This window comes from Hyperolius riggenbachi, chromosome 3, assembly GCF_040937935.1.
Source record: "Hyperolius riggenbachi isolate aHypRig1 chromosome 3, aHypRig1.pri, whole genome shotgun sequence".
Classification (NCBI taxonomy): Eukaryota; Metazoa; Chordata; class Amphibia; order Anura; family Hyperoliidae; genus Hyperolius; species Hyperolius riggenbachi.
In genome coordinates, this window is record NC_090648.1 from 253,374,416 (window position 1) to 253,393,855 (window position 19,440).

Here is a 19,440-nt window from a genome sequence, read left to right on the forward strand (position 1 = left end):
CTGCACAAGAGGGGATGAGACCAGTGTAATTTGACTAATGGAATAATCAGGGGATTTAAAAAAGAAAAAAAAGAGGCTGGACGTGTGCTGATATGCTTGATTTGTAAGAATCCTGAGGAGAATCAGCAAATATGATTTATAAGCCCCAGCAGAGTGTTGTCTCATTTGGAACAGATTGCTCTGAGGGAGCTAACTAGGGAATTCCCACATGGATTGTCAAGTCAGGGCTTTCTGAAGGGAATGGCTAAATAAACAAATAGGGGAAAAAAGACTTCGTTTGCTGGGTTGCAGTTTAACTACTGATCTGCCCATCACATTTGTAGCCATGCTTAATTTACAAGCAGAGTTTAGTGTTTCCAACAAAGTGAAAAGTATGCATAAACTAGCCTATGCCTTTAAAAAGTCAATTTATGGCTGCTTCCTTTCCCCATGCTTGCTGCAGGTCTCTGCTCCCTCCTCTAATCTCTCTACTAGATGTTTTTTGCATGTGTTGTGTGACAGCAGGGAAAGGCAGTGGGTTGAGCTTGCCTGTTCTCCCATTGTCAGTTTGCCTTTGCTGTTGTAGGGGAAAACCTGTGCGAGAGATCCTGTGTCATCTCTCTGCATGTGGACAGAGAAAAAAAGTCACTAGTGCAGCTCTCTAGGCTGTTCTCTTCCTTTTCATTCAGCTCTCACGCAGTGAACTGAAAGCAGAGACCAGGATTAGTTCCCTACTTCACCGGTCAACAGCAGCAGCAGCAGCTAAGCAGATCTTGGATGAAGCGAATGGATCTTTAAGCCTTGAGCACTGCAGCACTCGCTCATTTTCCCTCTCTCCATACAACAGTTGTGCCTCATTATCCAGTGCCTGCTTCATTCTTTCTCCAGATCGCCTGAAGTTTCCAATCCTGTTGCCAGTGCCTGATCCAGAAGGGAGGGATGGTGAGGTCAAGCTTGCCTGTGTGGCTGAAATGAAGCTCACCCAAGTCACCTGTTCCCCCCCCTGAGTTGTAAGACCCCCTTTGGACTCTGCAGCAGAGGGAGCATCAGGCTGCACAGAGAGACCTACAGGATCTGTTTGCTCCTCAGCATGGGCTCTTTGACTTGGATTGCATTTCTTTTCTTGGGAGTATCGCTAACGACCAGGGTGAACTGTCAGAATGTCAAAAATAACGTGCCAAGGGTCAAATTATCTTACAGAGGTAAGCGCTTTATTTCCTGATGCCCTTTTCTCTAGACTTCTCAACTAGTGCCTAAGTTTTATTTGGTTCACACGTGGCTACAATGCTGCAGTTCTCATCAAATCAGATCTCTCCGAATATTAGGCTGTTGTGTGCAAACTAGTTTTTTTTTATTTATAAACAAATCCTATCTGTTGTAGCTGAATGTAACTAAATGTAGCCTATTTGCCATTGTTTTTACTGCACCACATACAGGCATGGTAACCCCACTGTAAAAATATACTGTGTGAGGTTTTTGCATTTTGTAACCCAAGCTGAATATAATGTAGTTTATGATAGTTGGGACCGGTGCCAGTCTGTGGTCTCTCTTAATTTCTCCTGTAAACAGGTCTGAAGGGAAAAGCATTTTATTTAGGATAAACTGGCTTGAGATTCATCACACAAAGGCTAAAACAATCTGGAAAGAATAAAGTAGCTCTCTCTTGAAGGCTTGTAATATATAGCTGTGTTATAAAGGTGAACATGCCATAACTGTAATTGGAGTGATATTGCAGCCTTGAAATAGAAGAAAAATGTACTGGCTTGGTTTTTCTTTGCTTTTTTTCCCTTTTACCACACAATGGAAATGAACCTATGTATAAAGGGATCATTAAATGGAAATCTGGAGAGAAAGTGGGAGCATAGGGGAAGAGAGGCATCTTATGGAATGAATGTAGCACACTCTGCTTGTTCTGGGCTGCTTTAGTATTCTTATAACCAGATTTGTTTGGATAGCTGCAGCATTATGCAAGGTAAAATCCTGGGCTGGAGGAAGTAAGTTCTGCTGTGTTTTTTTATGGTACCAGGATGCCTTCTCTGTGATAGGAAGCTATGACACAAGTGTGAAAAACACATCTGTGCGAGCAGAATGCTGTTTTCACACTTCATTTCAGAGGGAAAAAAACTGCTTGTAGATACATTTAATAGTCACATCACGATCTCCTCTTTAAAAATGGGGGAAAAAGCCCTGCTTTAATATTTTATTACATTTTAAGTGTATTTAATTTTGATGACCAATTTAAATATACATATTTTTTTTCTATTTTTTTTTAGATAATGGTTATATCATCAGCTTAGCATGTATGGGCCTTTTGTCTAACTGCACAATTTAAATGTGTTAACAAGTGCTGGTAATAAAGCTGTCACATATAATAAAATGAGCCTTAATTGAATGAACTCCTTCAAGTCTCATTTTCTGCTGATTTTCAGTGTATTCCTTTGCAGGCTGTCACTCCTCTGACCATAAAACAATTCATAGGGAAAGCAGGTATGAAGGCAATAAAATGGTATGCTGCCATAAAACGCCAATGGAAGATGAGCTTAGTATAACAGACCCTAAATTAGTAGCCTGAGCTGCCTTTTTGTAAAGTGAGAATTCCTGTAACTTCTTGGAGCCTCGGACTGGGAACAAATTCTATTATAGATCTCCTACAATTAGTTTAAGTTTCTTCAGAGTGAGCACTTAGAGCTTTGTTTTAAGGCTCTGCTATGAGAGAAGACACATGCAGAGTGAAAGAATACAATTTGTACTTGTTTGGTCCTTATTGTGCCATCAGCAATCCTTTCTCTCTGCACATCTAATTGTTTTGTCAAGAGCAGAATGCATGTTGCCAATTGTAGGAGTTTTGTTAGAAAGAACAGTACTTCTTGGCTTTTCATTTTTTTTTGTTTTTTTGTTTTTTTGTTTTGTTTTTTAAAGCAAATTAAATGTCAAACATGGAACACTTGCTCCAAAAACATTTCCATGCAAGGGTTAAACTCCTGCCAGACCTAATTTCCTATGGTCACTCCTTTGCAAAGGTCCACTGCAGGCTCTGTCATTTCTCAGACTGCCAAATAATTATCTGAGTGGTAAAAGTTTTTTTACATGCACACTTGGTTTTACTTAGGTGTCTGAAGTTGGGTCCAGGGGAGGCAGACAGCAACCACATGTTTACTTTATAGTGCCCTATCAGTGGAGATGCAGCAGGGCACAAGACTGCAGTCATCCTACCCAGAGCTTAGCACGTGAGCAAAATGTAACACTGCCTAATTTACAGCAAGTTTGGCTTCCCATTTGGACATGCAAATGTGGTAGACTGTAAATCTTCACCTCCGAGGACATTTTTAGTTCAGTCTTTGAATGTGTTAAGTCCCCCTTTTCTTTTTAGAATAGAAGTCTTAATTCCTGGTAAAGGATAAAACTAGACAGTGAGCAATGTTTGAAAGCATGTCTTCACATTACTTCTTTAAAAAAGAATTAAAAAAGATGCTTTTAGAGTTGTTTTGAAGAATTGTTCTTTAAATTGTATTGGATACCAAGGAAAAATAATTCTTCCTGCACATTAATTCATTGTAGGTTACTTCTCACACTGGACAGTATAATCACACATTAAATGCCATGTCATTATATTGTAATGGGATGTTCAAGTTTGTGCTTTAGCAGTGCGGTGTGGCAGAATCCTTTGGCATAATGCCAGGCATGTTGTGCGATACAGCTCACAGTTGCAGTGAAGCATAGTTTTCATTAATGTTCTGCTTCACTGTGTGTGCTGCATTGTGTGGATAATGCATAATGTGAATTTCCCCACCCATTGCATTGCAGTCCTGTTTTTACAGAATGTTACAGATTACCCAGAAAGCTCATTGTGAACCAGAACTCCTAAGAGTGTGTAAGGGGCTAGTAGAGATTAAAAATGCTCCTAAAATGCTATATTAAGCAGAATTTTACCTTCTTAAAATAGAAGGTATTTGGGATTATTCAGTTTGGAGTGAGCATTTGAGGTGTCCCACAGTGCATCACTGCTGGATGTGTAACGCAACTCCCATTGTGAAACTAACCTTCTATGAAATAGTCCTGTTTTTACAGTCCACCAGCGTCCAGAAGAAAGTTTGTGTACTGGGAAATGGCTCTAAGTGCTGCTGCCATGTTGAATAATACTCTTCAGTTTCTCAGCACAGACTCCCTTGAGGGATCCATACACACTAGATTGGAGTTAAGCTAAGTACTCACGGGGGGACAATTGTAGCTGTCGCTAGCACACGGGAGCGTGTGCGCGACAGTTCGGCGACAGTTCGGCGACAGTTCTGCGACAGCTCGTCGCCAAGTCCCTCTGCATCCACACGGCAGCAGAGGGATTAGCGATGCGGCGGAAGCTGTCGCCGAAGTTCCTCCCCCCCGCCGGAAGCTCTGTGTGCTGTGTGTGTGTAGCTGTCGCTAGCCCGCATACACATGCGGGACTAGCGACAGTTCCGGCGAGGTTGCGGCGATGGCTGTAGCCGGCGATTGAACATGTCAATCGCCTGGCGAAAGCTCCGACGGGCGACGATTCGGGGCGCGCGCGTCATACACACGGGCGAACTGTCGCCGCAACATGCGCGTGCCACGCGGTTGCGGCGACGGCCGTCCCCCGTGAGTATGGACCTTTAGTTGTGTTGCCACACTCTGTTGAAAGATTGGACTTTGAGAAAGACCTTGTTGTAAATGTGGTCACTGAAATCCACTGAGTAGTGTTCTATAGGGTAAAGGAAGGGTGAGAAATATTTAGTCTTGCTTTATCTCTGGGAATGCAGTAGCATTTCAAAATGGCTGATTTCTTTGACCTTGAGCAGAGTCCACCATAGGAACATTAGTTTCCAAATTCAGTTGTGAACAATAGACGATAACCTGACATCTGTAGCTGCCATTTAGAGTGCATACACATCTAAGTTTGATTGGCTATTTTATCATTGCCATGCAGTATGAGGGCTTGCCTACAAAATCTGTTCACAGAATTCAAAATGTGTTGGTCCTCATACTACATGGAGATGGTAAAATTGTGATTAGCCAATTAATTTGGATGTGTTTATGCCCCCTTGATGACTTCCTTGCAATTCCCATGTAGATTTCAGAGATTAAAGTAAAGGCTATACAATTACACATTTTCCACTGCAGACTACTTGGCAATGGACGTTTGAAATTACAAATAAAGGACCTTTTTAATTTATTTCATTTTGTTCAGCAATACTGTGATTTGTCTGGGACGACTGATTAATTTATAGTGATTTTTACATTGGTGCCTGGTCCTGAGAGTCATGGTAGGATCTGTAACTTCTGTAGTTAAATCTTCTAGGACTGTGTGTGTAATATAGTTTGTTTTGGTAGAATTTCATAATATTTGCATTTTTACATTAGGAAGAAATATGTACATTTTCTGTACATCCTTTCCCCACGACTCAACAGTTTTATATATAGGTGTCACAATTTTTGAGAATAGTTTTCTATATAACCAAGAATACTCCTCTATGTAAAAATTAGGCACTATTTGTATCTCATACTGTTTATGGTTGTTTTGAATACAATGGGTTTTCTTTCAGGCTAGGTTCACAGTAGGATGTTGCATGCAATACAACGTTAAAGTTGCAATGCAAAATTACAATGCAACAAAAAGTCCTTAAAGGAATCATCAGCCAAAATTTAAAAAAATGAGGTTTACTCACTTGGGGCTTTCTCCAGCCCCTTGCAGCCAACTGTTCCACGCCAACCACTCTGCTCTTCGCCGCCGTCCCGGGCTCCCCGCACGGTGCAGAGGCCGGCTGCATGGCGGCCTTACTGCGCCTGCGCAAAGCACCACTTTCAATTATGGCCATGTGGTCCACAGCGCACTGCGCAGGCACAGAACTACTGCGCCTGCGCAGTGCGCCATGGACCACATGGCCATGATTGACAGTGGCACTTTGCGCAGGCGCAGTAAGGCTTACCCCGAGGTCGGCCTCTGCACCGTGCGGGGAGCTCGGGACGGCGGCGAAGAGCGGAGCAGTCAGCGTGGGACAGAGGCTGCAAGGGGCTGGAGAAAGCCCCAGGTGAGTAAACCTCATTTTGCAAGATTTCCCTGATAACTCCTTTAACGCTGTGTTACCGTTGCATATAGTAGATACAGTGGAGCATACAGGCAATAAAATGTATGCTTCTGCTTCCCTGTATCTGTTAACATCTGCGTTTAGAGATAACGCACTGCAACAGTGCATTACCATAACGCAACATTTACAATGCCACGTTAACGTTGCACTGTGAACGTTGCATAGGCTTAACATTGTAGTGCGGTAACCTGTGTTAGATCAGTTTATTAACTTAGGACAATAATGTCCCACTGTGAACATAGCCAAACTAAATAATCCATGTCATTATTCAGTAATAGAAGCACCTTAACCAAAGCATAGTACTTCCTACCAGGACCAAAAGCAGAGGTGCTGCAATCAAATTTGATTCCACTGTCCTGGAACAAGGATGCTGCATTCTGGGAATGGGTTCTTCCATGAAAAGCCAATCACATGATTCTTTATAGTCCAATTAACAAAATATAAACACATTTAATTGTGATTAGGAATATACCTGAACAGGGCTCATGATCCATAGTATGGGGTTATTTTGTAATACAGTTAGATAGCATGCAAAAATTGACTAAGGTCCCTTCTGAAAGGTGACCCAGCAGTAAAGGTCTTCAGCATCTTACAGCAACAACATCACATTGTCATGCACAAATCTGTACACTTAACTATATTCATCCATACATTTGCTTCCTCTCTAAACTGAGCCTGCAGATTAATGGCATGTCAGTTAGTTTATTCTTGTACATATATTAGGCAACTGAACGGTCTAAAATAGGTTATACGCTATCCTTGTGTGGTATTATTCCCACAATGATTAATTGACAGACTTGCTAATCTGTTTACCTCGAGCAACCTCGCTCATCCTAGACTAGAAGTGTGATGCGTGACTTTATCTTGGCGCAGTGCCTGTGTGTGCGCACTTCTAAGAGTGGCCCACTCCGGCTTTCTTCCCCGAGCCTTACATGCATTGCCAGTAATCTTCTACTGTTTTTTTTTGTTTTTTTTTTATCAACTCATTGCTTACTTTTTGCATTGACTTGACAGATCTTTGTTTAATAGCACAGTGCTTAAAACCCATATGGATAATTAAATCAGCCAATTTGCTTTTTTCATTCTTGCCAGTTTATATATTGCTAGAGAGTTTTCTTCTTATTGGGATGTAGTTTTTCCTACATTATTATTCAACTTAGTAAAGACAGCAGGGGGACAAATACACAGACCTTTAGAGGCCTCATGCGCCTTATAGACATGTAGATTAGAGTTGATTATATGAAGGAGAGTGCACATAAAATATTTTGTTCAGACATTTGTAAAATGCCTCTTTAGGAATTTCTAAACTAGCGTTGAAGACCAGGACCCACTGTAACAACCCGGTAAACACTGTAAAAATGCCAGCAATTTTGGTACAGGCTTTTGCTTTTAACCAGCGCTTTCCAGAGTTAATGTAATTTTTGACCTTGCATTCCCTGGATGAAATTCTTCCAAAAACACTGCAGGCTCCAAAATTCTGATTTTGGCATATTGCACCCATGGAACTACTGGCAGAAGCTTGCAAGTGCTAGGGATTTCTCGACAGCAGTAATGGCAGCTAATATATTTAGTTTAATTCTGCAGAGTCATTTTACAGATTTCTAAACACCTATAATAGAAAACCAAACCAAATGTAGAGCAGTTACCAAAAGCAGGAAGTCCGTTTTCAGATGTTAAATGAAGCAAGGATTCTGACGGCATACTCTGGGCAACTGCTTTATTTTGGCTTCGCTTTTTCTTTTTTAGCTGTTTTGATATCTTGGCAAGTTTACATATTTTGCTTTTTAAAGTTATTTACCCAGCTTTCAGCATTCCACTGATGAGATCTCCCTCCAATCAGGGGCACCTCTAGCTACTTAATACTGAGGAAAACTATAGCTAACTAATACTTGGGGGCACCTCTACATAATTAATACAGTGTTGAGGTTCCTCTACCTACCTAAGAGACATCTGTAGATACCTATGACAGATAAGGGAGAGGTAACGGCTGGGACAGCCAGCACACTTCAGTGCAGGTTGATGAAGGTTTGTAGCTTCATGGAGGGCGAAGTCTAGGGTGCCAGGACACCTGTGCCTATAGACTCCTGTGGTATTAATCTGGGCCTGGCAAAAAGACAAATGAACAAGTAGATGTGCTAGTGCTGATTAGTTCACCATTGCCCTGCTTGTCTTACCACCCCCTGCTTTCAGGCACTCGTCTATACATTGACAAAGACTGTGGCTCTGATCCTTATTCTGATAGCTTTCATTCAGTAACACTAGATGGCAAATGTACACCACATAATGCTAGTCTTTTGGGAGACTTGACCAGTAGAAATGGGTACAAAGTTATGGTCCTTGCCAAGGGGGAAAGGGCAGATGTCTGGTTGAGAAATAAGATAAATCATACTATGCTTTACAGAAAATAATTGTGGTGAGGGATGTAAGACATGAGGAGCAGTGCTGAACTGGTCAGCACTTGCCTAGCCATACTGTTTTGTTTTACTTTTTATTCTTTTTGCATTTAGTAGGGCTTTAACTGCAATTTTGTATGGCTTTTAAGAGGAATTTTGGTTTAGTGTGTAACTATTAAGTGTTTACGGTATTATTGTACTTAAAGTTAATGTCGTTAAAATATGTTTAAAATATGGAATTTTTAAGTATTGAAATATACTTTTATTAATAATTTCAAGTCTGTTTTTAAGATGCGTGTGTGTGTCTCTCTTTACGGTAAAACTGACTCCTGACTAACATGCATTTCATCTTTAGTGTTCAGTCCATCTTGAATTGCTAATAACACACAAAATACGCAAAGAGGATAAAGAGTGCACAGGGTCACTTTCCAAGTGGGGAAGAGTGAGGAAAGATTTTAGGATTAAACATTTCAAGCAGGGATAATCACACACTGTAGTTATTTGACTTTCCTTACAAACACATAATAATGGAACTGACATGTAGTGTGAGCTGAAATGAATATGTAAGTATTTTGCATAATTGTTCAGAATAACCTTTATTCGCCAAATATGCTGAATGACATGCCTGGAATAGTTTCTAGTACACATAGCAATGGCAGTTGTACATATGCAGGCATAGGGTTTGACTCGTCAAGCTGCGCTGCTAAACTTGACAAGCAGCCTATTGGTCCAATCAAAGTGCCAGGATCACTTACTACAAAGCCAATGGACTCAACTGGGCTCAGGGCGGGACGAGTGGAGTGGCTGTTAGTTACAAGGAACATGCATAAGTTACCAGCGCATGCTACGCTGCTGTGAGGAAACGCGGAAAAGCCGCCACTAGTACTCAAGGTAGGGCGGCTGATTCCGCTTTCAACATGGCAGCTAGCGCGCAGTAGGAGCGCGGAGAAACCGCCGCATGCCCAGACAACAGGGCGGCGGATTCCGCGTCCGATGCGGCAGGTAGCACGCATAGGCCTACTCTTGTCAGTAATGCGGAATGCGGAGAAAACGCAGCACGCACTGACAGCGGTGCGGCGGATTCCGCATTCAACACAGCAGGAACATTACAACACATGTCTGGTGTGGCTGGGACTGATAGTCCACACTGGCTCAGGAGGACGCGCGCGCGCGCAGAGAGGCAGAGCCTTTATGACAGTCAGAAGGGAGTCAGCTGACCAAGCCGGTCAGCTGACAATTTCAGCAACTTCCATTGGTCCAGCACTTAGGGGAGGCACTAGAGAGCGCTGGTGTATATATACTAGGTGCTGGTCATTTCTCTGGTGTCTGGCGTTGCGATCACTACATGGTAGCACTCAGACCTTGTCAGTATCTGTGTTTATTAGACAGTTTCGTAGGTGTTGATGATCACGGAGCTCACACCTTAGCCTAGGAATTGTATTATTATCTGTGGTATTATCTAGACCAGTTTCCAAGGTGTTGATGGCCAAGAAACTCACACCTTAGTCTAGGAATTCTGTACCATCTGTATCACTATTATTATCTAGTGTAGTTCCAGGAGTGTTGAGAATCTAGGAGCTCACACTCAAGCCTAGGCATTGTTGATTATCTGTTATGACCTTCTGCTTTCCTGACCATTCTTCTGATCTCCGATTCTGTACCTTTGTCATTCTGATATTCTGTTGCCAAACTCTGCTGATCTTGGATTCTGCCCCTGTATACTGTCTCTGTACTTTATCTGTCCGTGTGTTAACGACCTGGCCTGTCCGACCTCGAACTCTCTCTCCTGTTGAGAGATAGTTCGCAGATCTGTCGGTGACACTTCCTCATTGGTGTCACTCACATTCTGTCCTTCCCACTCTCAGCCTAGCTCTGCACCTTGGGGAGTTTCAGACCTGTGGAAGGAACCTGATCTCAAGCAGTATCTCCCACTGTTTAGCACCCTTCTCCCGGGGGCTCTCCTCAAAGTATTACTGTTGCACCAAACACTCTTATCACTCAGGTGTCCAGAGGTTAGAGATATATCTGATTATCGGTGATACTGCAGATCATCAATAATCGGGTATATATCTGTATTCTCGGTGATACTGCAGATCACCAGTAATCAGACCCTCTCTGTGTTACACCGATCGTTACAGCTGCCCTACTGCAGCATAGCTCGCACTGAGCATTCGCTACTCTCATTAAGCTGCTTTGTTTTAGCAGCAAAACTTGATAAATCAATCAAGCCTGAAGAGTAGACAGCATTATAAATGATCATGAAACAGGCATAAGAAGCATACATTCAGAACAAGGGATACAGACATGAACTACAATAGCTAGGGTATGAGACCAGTTCCATACAGTGAGGAAGTTCGGGGGGGCCTCCTTAGAAATAAAACTGACCAAGGACTAGCATGACCTGTCATGGGGTGCTCAAGTTTTTAGTAAGAGTACAGCCTGAGGGAAGAAGGTTCTCCTGCACCTAGTGGTTCTGGAGGAGGTGGCTCTGAAATGGTTGCCCCATGGGGGGAGCTTGAAGAAGCAACTGCCTGGGTGGGAGGGGTCATACAAGATCTTGGTGGCCCTCGTCCTCATTCTGGCAGTGTGGAGGAGGTCTAGGGGTGGCAGACCTGTAGCACTGATTACTCTATGCAGTTTGTTATTGTTGCTAGCAGATGCCTCTGCTTACTAGATGATGAGGAAGGAGCAGAGAATGGACTCCAGAGTAGCAGTGTAAAATCTCAAAAGTAGGGATGATCAATGAGATGAAAATATTTTTGAGTTCTTACAAATTTATGTTGTTTTGTATGCAAATATACGCTTGAAAGTGGTCCAATCAAGTCCCACTCAGGTTTAAATTGATTGGTCCATTTTCAAGCTGCATATATTTGCATAAAAATTAACATAAATTTCCACAAAGTCGGAAATATTTGCATCTCATAGATCATCCCTACTCATAAGCAACTCGAGTGGGATACCGATTTTTTTTTTTTTTTTTTTGTTTTTTGTTTTTTTAGCTGGCACAAACTATAACATTAAAAAAATTCCAAAGAGGTTCTAAATAATTCAATTTCTTCATAACCTTAGGAAAGGTGTTAGTGGGTTTTGAGCTTCCTTGTACATTCTTTTTGTTTAAACAAAAATTATACCAAGACAGTAGATGATCAAGGATATGTCCTATATATAACAAATCTGATTAATATGTTTGGTCAAAGGCCAATATAGAGGCTCTTCCAGGACATGGGTGACAATGTGATATCAGCTCATTAGTAGCTGATGTACACCTAATGTACAGGTATCACACTCTACAATATACTGTAGTTTCTGTATAGCTACTGATTCAGCCACAGGAAACTCCTCCTCAGGGTAGCAGAGTCACACAGGGGCAGCAAAATTAAAATAAACTTTTTACAGGTAAAAACACTCTCCAAACTTACCAGTTTTTAAGGGCAGAAACATATATTTTGACTTATAATTTAAGATCTTGCTATGAAATTCTCTTTGCAGTCAGTGTTTTTGGCTGGGTCATGTCACGTTGACCTTGCTCGCAAGAGAGTGGAGACTTCAACACACAGTAAACAAAGGTCCTGACTGGTATCCAGAGGCTGACTGAAGGTCAGCCCACTCATTGAAGGGGCTTGTGCTATCTGTAGGGTGTATCCTCTTGTGCAGCACCACTGACTTGAGAAGTGCGCACCACTATAAACATGGCAAAGCTATTCAATCACACATAGTGTAAGTGTGAGTGATGCTCAGATCCATTTGTGCAGTATTTAATTGAAAAGCGGGGTACTTCCAGGAAGTGTAATCTAGATTACCCATCCATATTATACAACCAATACACAGACCGCAGCATAGTCACATGGGGTGAGGGATAACCGTCAGATCCCACTAGTCCTCAGGAAGTTTCTGTAGTTCTCTGGAGGCCTGTTTTTTTTTTTAACTCGATAAAATGTTGCAGGTAAGGTTATATGTAATTGTGATACTGTAATAGATCACGATTATTTGTAATCTTTTAAAGGTTTTGGATTTTAGAGATCAAAGTGTATAGATCTTTGTGTAGTATTATATGTCTAGACATTAAGCTAAACAACATGAAACCAAGGAATAGAAACCTGAAGCACTTTTAATGCCTGCATTTTCTAGTCTTTATCTGTGATCCCCTAAGCAGCGGGGTCTAAACATGACATTCCTTTATCAGGAGCTAGTATGCTTGCCACTTGACATACGTGCTGTAAATAGGAGCTAGTGTTCTTTCATATTGCCTCTGGACTTATTCAGCTTTGTTCATCAGCTGAATTTATTTTGTCCAAGGAGCATAAAAGCCTCAGCGCTTGAAAGGACTATGGAAGGTCAGGAACATTTTCATTTCACAAGATCACATTACTGGCCTGAAACCTGACACTTGTATGCTCTTCCAGAGGTGTGAAGCTAATCATAAAGAAATATATGCTGCGTGTAATATCTATAGCTCTACCCAGGAAAGTGTATAATGAAAATGCAGAAACCTTAGACTTCAGAACACATTTTACAGGAACCGCATATGCTTTCCACTTAGTCACTGATAAAAGTAACCTAATAAGTTAATTTGACAAAGCATCAGATATGAAAAGATACATTGCTAATGAGTGTTGTAGCAGCCTGTTCTGATGTTGTAACCTGAGAAATAATGGAGGAAAAAGATATGTTCTCAGATGCATGGCTATGGATATTTACCAAGTGTTCAGCTAAGTACCCACGTCGCGATTTTTCCTAAGATTTTCCCACTGACCAATGATTTGTTGAGGGCTGATCGGTTATCTCCACGATATCGCAATGTGGGTACAGGCGCACAACCTCATAACGTCGCTTAGCATTGCAATAAGGACCGTCACGGTGGATTGGATCGCAAAGATCCCTGACGACTTCTGTGCAAAGTGCCGCGATTGCTTGAAGTCTTGTTCGCTCCCAGCGTGCAGCATCGCGTGACATCGTGCGTACCTGCGGACAGTAAGAGGTGTCGCTGATGACGCTCATGAAAGGGACATCGTAGGACCCGTCGGGTGGCTAATACGCAACTTTATTTTCCTTACCTTTGTTGCGCCATAGCCATACCTCCAGGGTAGTGATACTTCTGTATTGCACTCAGTCCCACACTGTTATCCAGAGAATCAAGTCCCGTCCCTTTTGGCCGACATTCTTCATATGTGTTCAAGGCTTAGGCTAGGTTTGCAGTGGTCAGTTGCATATCGCATGCGTTATGACTGTGAACTGCAATAGAGATTGGATATAGACTTTAATACAAAGCCTGCAAACAGCGAGTTTGAATAATGTGATCAGTTACAATGTAGTACTCTGATCAGCCCCAAAGAATTTGTATGGACAGTGAGTTAACATGCAGAATTGTTCTGCAACGCAACTGACCACTATGAACAGGGCCTTAATGTACAAATGCAGAGTGGTCAATCAGCAGTTTGAATTTTTCACCTAGCTGTTAGAGGTGTTTGATGTGTGCCATAAACAAAAGACATTATCGTGACGGGTGAGGAGATTTTTTGTTGTGCCAGTGCAGTATTGAAATTGAACTCTAACCAGCAATTAAAACACTTCCTTCCACCCAAACCCACCTTTCCAACTGATAGTTAGAGCTTTTTTTGCCAACATTGCAAAGAACCACTACCAACAAATCTAGGCAACGTGTCCTCCCAGGCTAATAAGGCAATGGCCATTACGTCTGCAAGGCACAACACAGTTTTGGCCCAAGCCATTAGGAAAGTCCAGGACCTACAAATAAGTCCTCTTCACCTCTCTTAATATTGAGTAATGTATGCATTGAAATCCATATTTTTAATATTTGTAGTTACCGGTCTGGATGGTGTTTTTTTTTTCCTGTTTAAATTCTCCTAAATTTAATTACAAAAATGACAGTAAAATGAAGAACAAATTAATATCGACTTTTAGTGATTTTTTTTATTTTAAAGAGACACTGAAGCGAGTAAAAAACTCACTTCTTCTCTTATCTTCAGCAGGGGCATGTGTGCCCCTGCTAAACCGCCGCTATCCCGCCGTACAACGGGGGTCCCTTACCCCCCAAATCCCCTCTTTAACTTTATTTATTTATTTATTTATTTGCAATGTGACTTTATATTTCTCCATGTTATGCTGGTGTTTTTCATAGCTCCGGTATAGATAAAAAAGATCTGTCAAGCTATTTAAATTACAAAGCTTACTGGATATAAATAAAGAACCTGTTAAGGGGGAGGATTAGACTGAAGCTGAAGTAAAGCCACTGGAATTAATAACTTCTCAAAGAATAAACATCTCTAAAAGATTCCTCTGCTAGTGCACAGTGACTATGTTTCCATGGAGATTAATTGGGAAGAATTGAGTAGTTAAATAAATACATGTAACTTGTCTCTGCATCTAGCTAAAGCACGTAAAATGTAGGAACAGTTTTCACTTCACTGACTTGGAAACATGATTTAACCGCACCATTTACAGAGCTACACCTAAGAAAATACACTTAAAGGAACTGTATCGAAGAATGTATTTTTGTGGCAACATTGGTAAAGGATGTAAAAGCATTATAAATAAAGGACTCTACATATATTTTTGTCATGTAATGCTTTTTTTGTCAAGAAACCTGTTTTATAGTTTCCTATAGACAGCAGTGGACAGAGGAATAGTCCACTTTCATAGGTGCCCACGCTGAGGGTAAAAATGTGTTAAAGCTTCCCCCCACACACACTCACACGTAACTCATGTGGCCGCAGTAGAATTTACTCATATGTGATCTGATGTAACAGGAGCCGAGAGCTTCTCTCCCCTTCTCGCCCTCCTGTCTTGTGTATTGCTGCCCGTCAATAGGCTGTAACAGGAGCGAGAGCGTCTCCCCTCTTATCTCGCTCCTGTCATAAATTACTCTGAACACACTGTGTCCGGCGCGTCATTGTTGGTATGTGGTTGCTATGCAATGGCAAACTAGGCAAGGGGGAACAGAAACATTCCATTCTGCAAAGCAATTTGAACATGTTTTAGTACAGATGATGCGCTGCAGATGGGACACTTCTGCCCTCCTTTGCATTAGTTTGCTTTTGCATATCAACCACAGCACACAATGACGGGGCAGACTCAGTGCGTGCACAGAAGATACAGGGCAGGAGCGAGAGAAGGGAGATAGCTCTCCCTCCTCTTACATACTATTGTCGGGCATAATAGCAATTTCTGCAGCTGCCACCTCCATTAAAACTTCCATTGAGGAGGGCGGCATAACAGGAGCGAGAGAAGTTGTCTCTCCTTCCTCAAACCTAACTGCGTGTTGGGAGAGGGGGCGGAGCCAGGATATACACTGTGCCGCTCAGATTTTGCATCAGCGGCATCCCCTATGAATGTGGACTGTTCCTCTGTCCCGACGCCGTCAGTTAATTCACAGTACCCTGACGTGCAGGTACCTGAAATGTTAAAAACATTATATGACAAAAAGATATGCTGAGTCCTTTATTAAAATGCTTTTACATCCATTACTAATGTCAGCACAAAAATGATTTCTTTGATACTATTCCTTTAAGAAGATAAAGCTTTCTTGACTATACAGTATAGTGCTTGTCTTTATATGTGCTGGAAAGAACTACTTTACCTGGTAGGTATTTCTGTGGTTATTAATCTAAATGAGGCACTCTCTATATTAAAGTGGCCTTTTAACCCACTGTGGAGATAAACTGGGGAGTGATGGACAGAGGCGTAGCTAGGGTTTTCAGCGCCCGGGAACAAAGACTATTAATGCGCCCCCCAAAGTCAAGCCGCGCCAAAAAGGGGCGTGGTCACATAATAAATGTGGGCGTGGTTATGGGTGGAGCCAAATGTATATGGAGGTTAGCAGGCTCACGCTCACCCACCCTCCCTCAGTATGTACCTTCCAGCATGTTCCAAGACAAATTCAGCAATCATGAGCCCCCCCCATCAAGACAAATTCAGCAATCATGAGACCCCCAACATAACCAACTCAGCAATCATGAGGCCCCCAACAAGACAAATTTAGCAATCATGAGGCCCCCAACAAGACAAATTCAGCAATCATGAGGCCCCCAACAAGACAAATTCAGCGATCTTGAGGCCCCCAACAAATCATGAGGCCCCCAACAAGACAAATTCAGTAACCATGAGGCCCCCAACAAGACAAATTCAGCAGTCATGAGTCACATAAATAGACAGCATTTCACATAAATAGGTAGAATGCCCCTTAATATGGTAGACACCTCTCACCTGGCAGCAGTTCTCCAAAATACACTCAATCTGACGTGGTTCCCCAAAAATAGGTAGCCCCAGGTCTATAGTTGTCCCCAGAATAGGTGGCCAGCAGTATAGATGTCCCCAGAATAGGTGGCCAGCGGTATAGATGTCCCCAGAATAGGTGGCCAGCGGTATAGATGTCCCCAGAACAGGTAGCCAGGGGTAGAGATGTCCACAGAACAGGTAGCCAGGGGTATATGTGCCCAGTATATGTAGGCAGGGATATGTGTGCCCAGTATATGTAGCCAGAGGTATATGTGCCCAGTATATGTAGCCAGGGGTATATATGCCCAGTATATGTAGCCAGGAGAATAATATGTGCCCAGTATATATAGTCAGGCGTATATGTGCCCAGTATATGTAGCCAGGGGTATATATGCCCAGTCCATGTAGCCAGGGGGTATATATGCCCAGTATATGTAGCCAGGGGGTATATATGCCCAGTATATGTAGCCAGGGGGTATATATGCCCAGTATATGTAGCCAGGGGGTATATATGCCCAGTATATGTAGCCAGGGGTATATATGCCCAGAGTAGGTAGCCAGGGGTATATATGCCCAGTATATGTAGCCAGGGGGTATATATGCCCAGTCCATGTAGCCAGGGGGTATATATGCCCAGTATATGTAGCCAGGGGTATATATGCCCAGTATATGTAGCCAGGGGTATATATGCCCAGTATATGTAGCCAGGGGGTATATATGCCCAGTATATGTAGCCAGGGGTATATATGCCCAGTATATGTAGCCAGGGGGTATATATGCCCAGTCCATGTAGCCAGGGGGTATATATGCCCAGTATATGTAGCCAGGGGTATATATGCCCAGTATATGTAGCCAGGGGTATATATGCCCAGTATATGTAGCCAGGGGGTATATATGCCCAGTCCATGTAGCCAGGGGGTATATATGCCCAGTATATGTAGCCAGGGGTATATATGCCCAGTATATGTAGCCAGGGGGTATATATGCCCAGTATATGTAGCCAGGGGGTATATATGCCCAGTATATGTAGCCAGGGGTATATATGCCCAGTATATGTAGCCAGGGGGTATATATGCCCAGTCCATGTAGCCAGGGGGTATATATGCCCAGTATATGTAGCCAGGGGTATATATGCCCAGTATATGTAGCCAGGGGGTATATATGCCCAGTCCATGTAGCCAGGGGGTATATATGCCCAGTATATGTAGCCAGGGGTATATATGCCCAGTATATGTAGCCAGGGGTATATATGCCCAGAGTAGGTAGCCAGGGGTATATATGCCCAGTATATGTAGCCAGGGGTATATATGCCCAGTCCATGTAGCCAGGGGGTATATATGCCCAGTCCATGTAGCCAGGGGGTATATATGCCCAGTATATGTAGCCAGGGGTATATATGCCCAGTATATGTAGCCAGGGGGTATATATGCCCAGTCCATGTAGCCAGGGGGTATATATGCCCAGTATATGTAGCCAGGGGGTATATATGCCCAGTATATGTAGCCAGGGGGTATATATGCCCAGTATATGTAGCCAGGGGGTATATATGCCCAGTATATGTAGCCAGGGGGTATATATGCCCAGTATATGTAGCCAGGGGTATATATGCCCAGTATATGTAGCCAGGGGGTATATATGCCCAGTATATGTAGCCAGGGGTATATATGCCCAGTATATGTAGCCAGGGGGTATATATGCCCAGTCCATGTAGCTAGGGGGTATATATGCCCAGTATATGTAGCCAGGGGTATATATGCCCAGTATATGTAGCCAGGGGGTATATATGCCCAGTCCATGTAGCCAGGGGGTATATATGCCCAGTATATGTAGCCAGGGGTATATATGCCCAGTATATGTAGCCAGGGGTATATATGCCCAGAGTAGGTAGCCAGGGGTATATATGCCCAGTATATGTAGCCAGGGGGTATATATGCCCAGTCCATGTAGCCAGGGGGTATATATGCCCAGTCCATGTAGCCAGGGGGTATATATGCCCAGTATATGTAGCCAGGGGTATATATGCCCAGTATATGTAGCCAGGGGGTATATATGCCCAGTATATGTAGCCAGGGGGTATATATGCCCAGTCCATGTAGCCAGGGGGTATATATGCCCAGTATATGTAGCCAGGGGGTATATATGCCCAGTATATGTAGCCAGGGGGTATATATACCCAGTATATGTAGCCAGGGGGTATATATGCCCAGTATATGTAGCCAGGGGGTATATATGCCCAGTAGATGTAGCCAGGGGTATATATGCCCAGTAGATGTAGCCAGGGGTATATATGCCCAGTAGATGTAGCCAGGGGGTATATATGCCCAGTAGATGTAGCCAGGGGGTATATATGCCCAGTATATGTAGCCAGGGGTATATATGCTCAGTATATGTAGCCAGGGGGTATATATGCCCAGTATATGTAGCCAGGGGGTATATATGCCCAGTAGATGTAGCCAGGGGTATATATGCCCAGTAGATGTAGCCAGGGGTATATATGCCCAGTAGATGTAGCCAGGGGTATATATGCCCAGTAGATGTAGCCAGGGGGTATATATGCCCAGTAGATGTAGCCAGGGGTATATATGCCCAGTAGATGTAGCCAGGGGTATATATGCCCAGTATATGTAGCCAGGGGTATATATGCCCAGTATATGTAGCCAGGGGTATATATGCCCAGTAGATGTAGCCAGGGGTATATATGCCCAGTAGATGTAGCCAGGGGTATATATGCCCAG

At 42.8% G+C, this 19,440-nt stretch overlaps 1 protein-coding gene across 2 annotated transcripts in view; it reads left to right on the forward strand.

Moving 5' to 3' along the window:
* The first annotated feature begins 503 nt into the window (after positions 1-503).
* Positions 504-19,440, forward strand: part of SEMA3A (semaphorin 3A) — a 295,451-nt gene continuing 276,514 nt past the window's right edge. For both annotated transcript variants that reach the window (XR_011030380.1, XM_068276173.1), the window contains exon 1: positions 504-1,181. Coding sequence is in view for 1 of the 2 variants with exons in the window: in XM_068276173.1 (XP_068132274.1) it covers positions 1,070-1,181 (112 nt within the window). In the remaining variant the exon portion in view is untranslated. The remainder of the gene's footprint in view (positions 1,182-19,440) is intronic.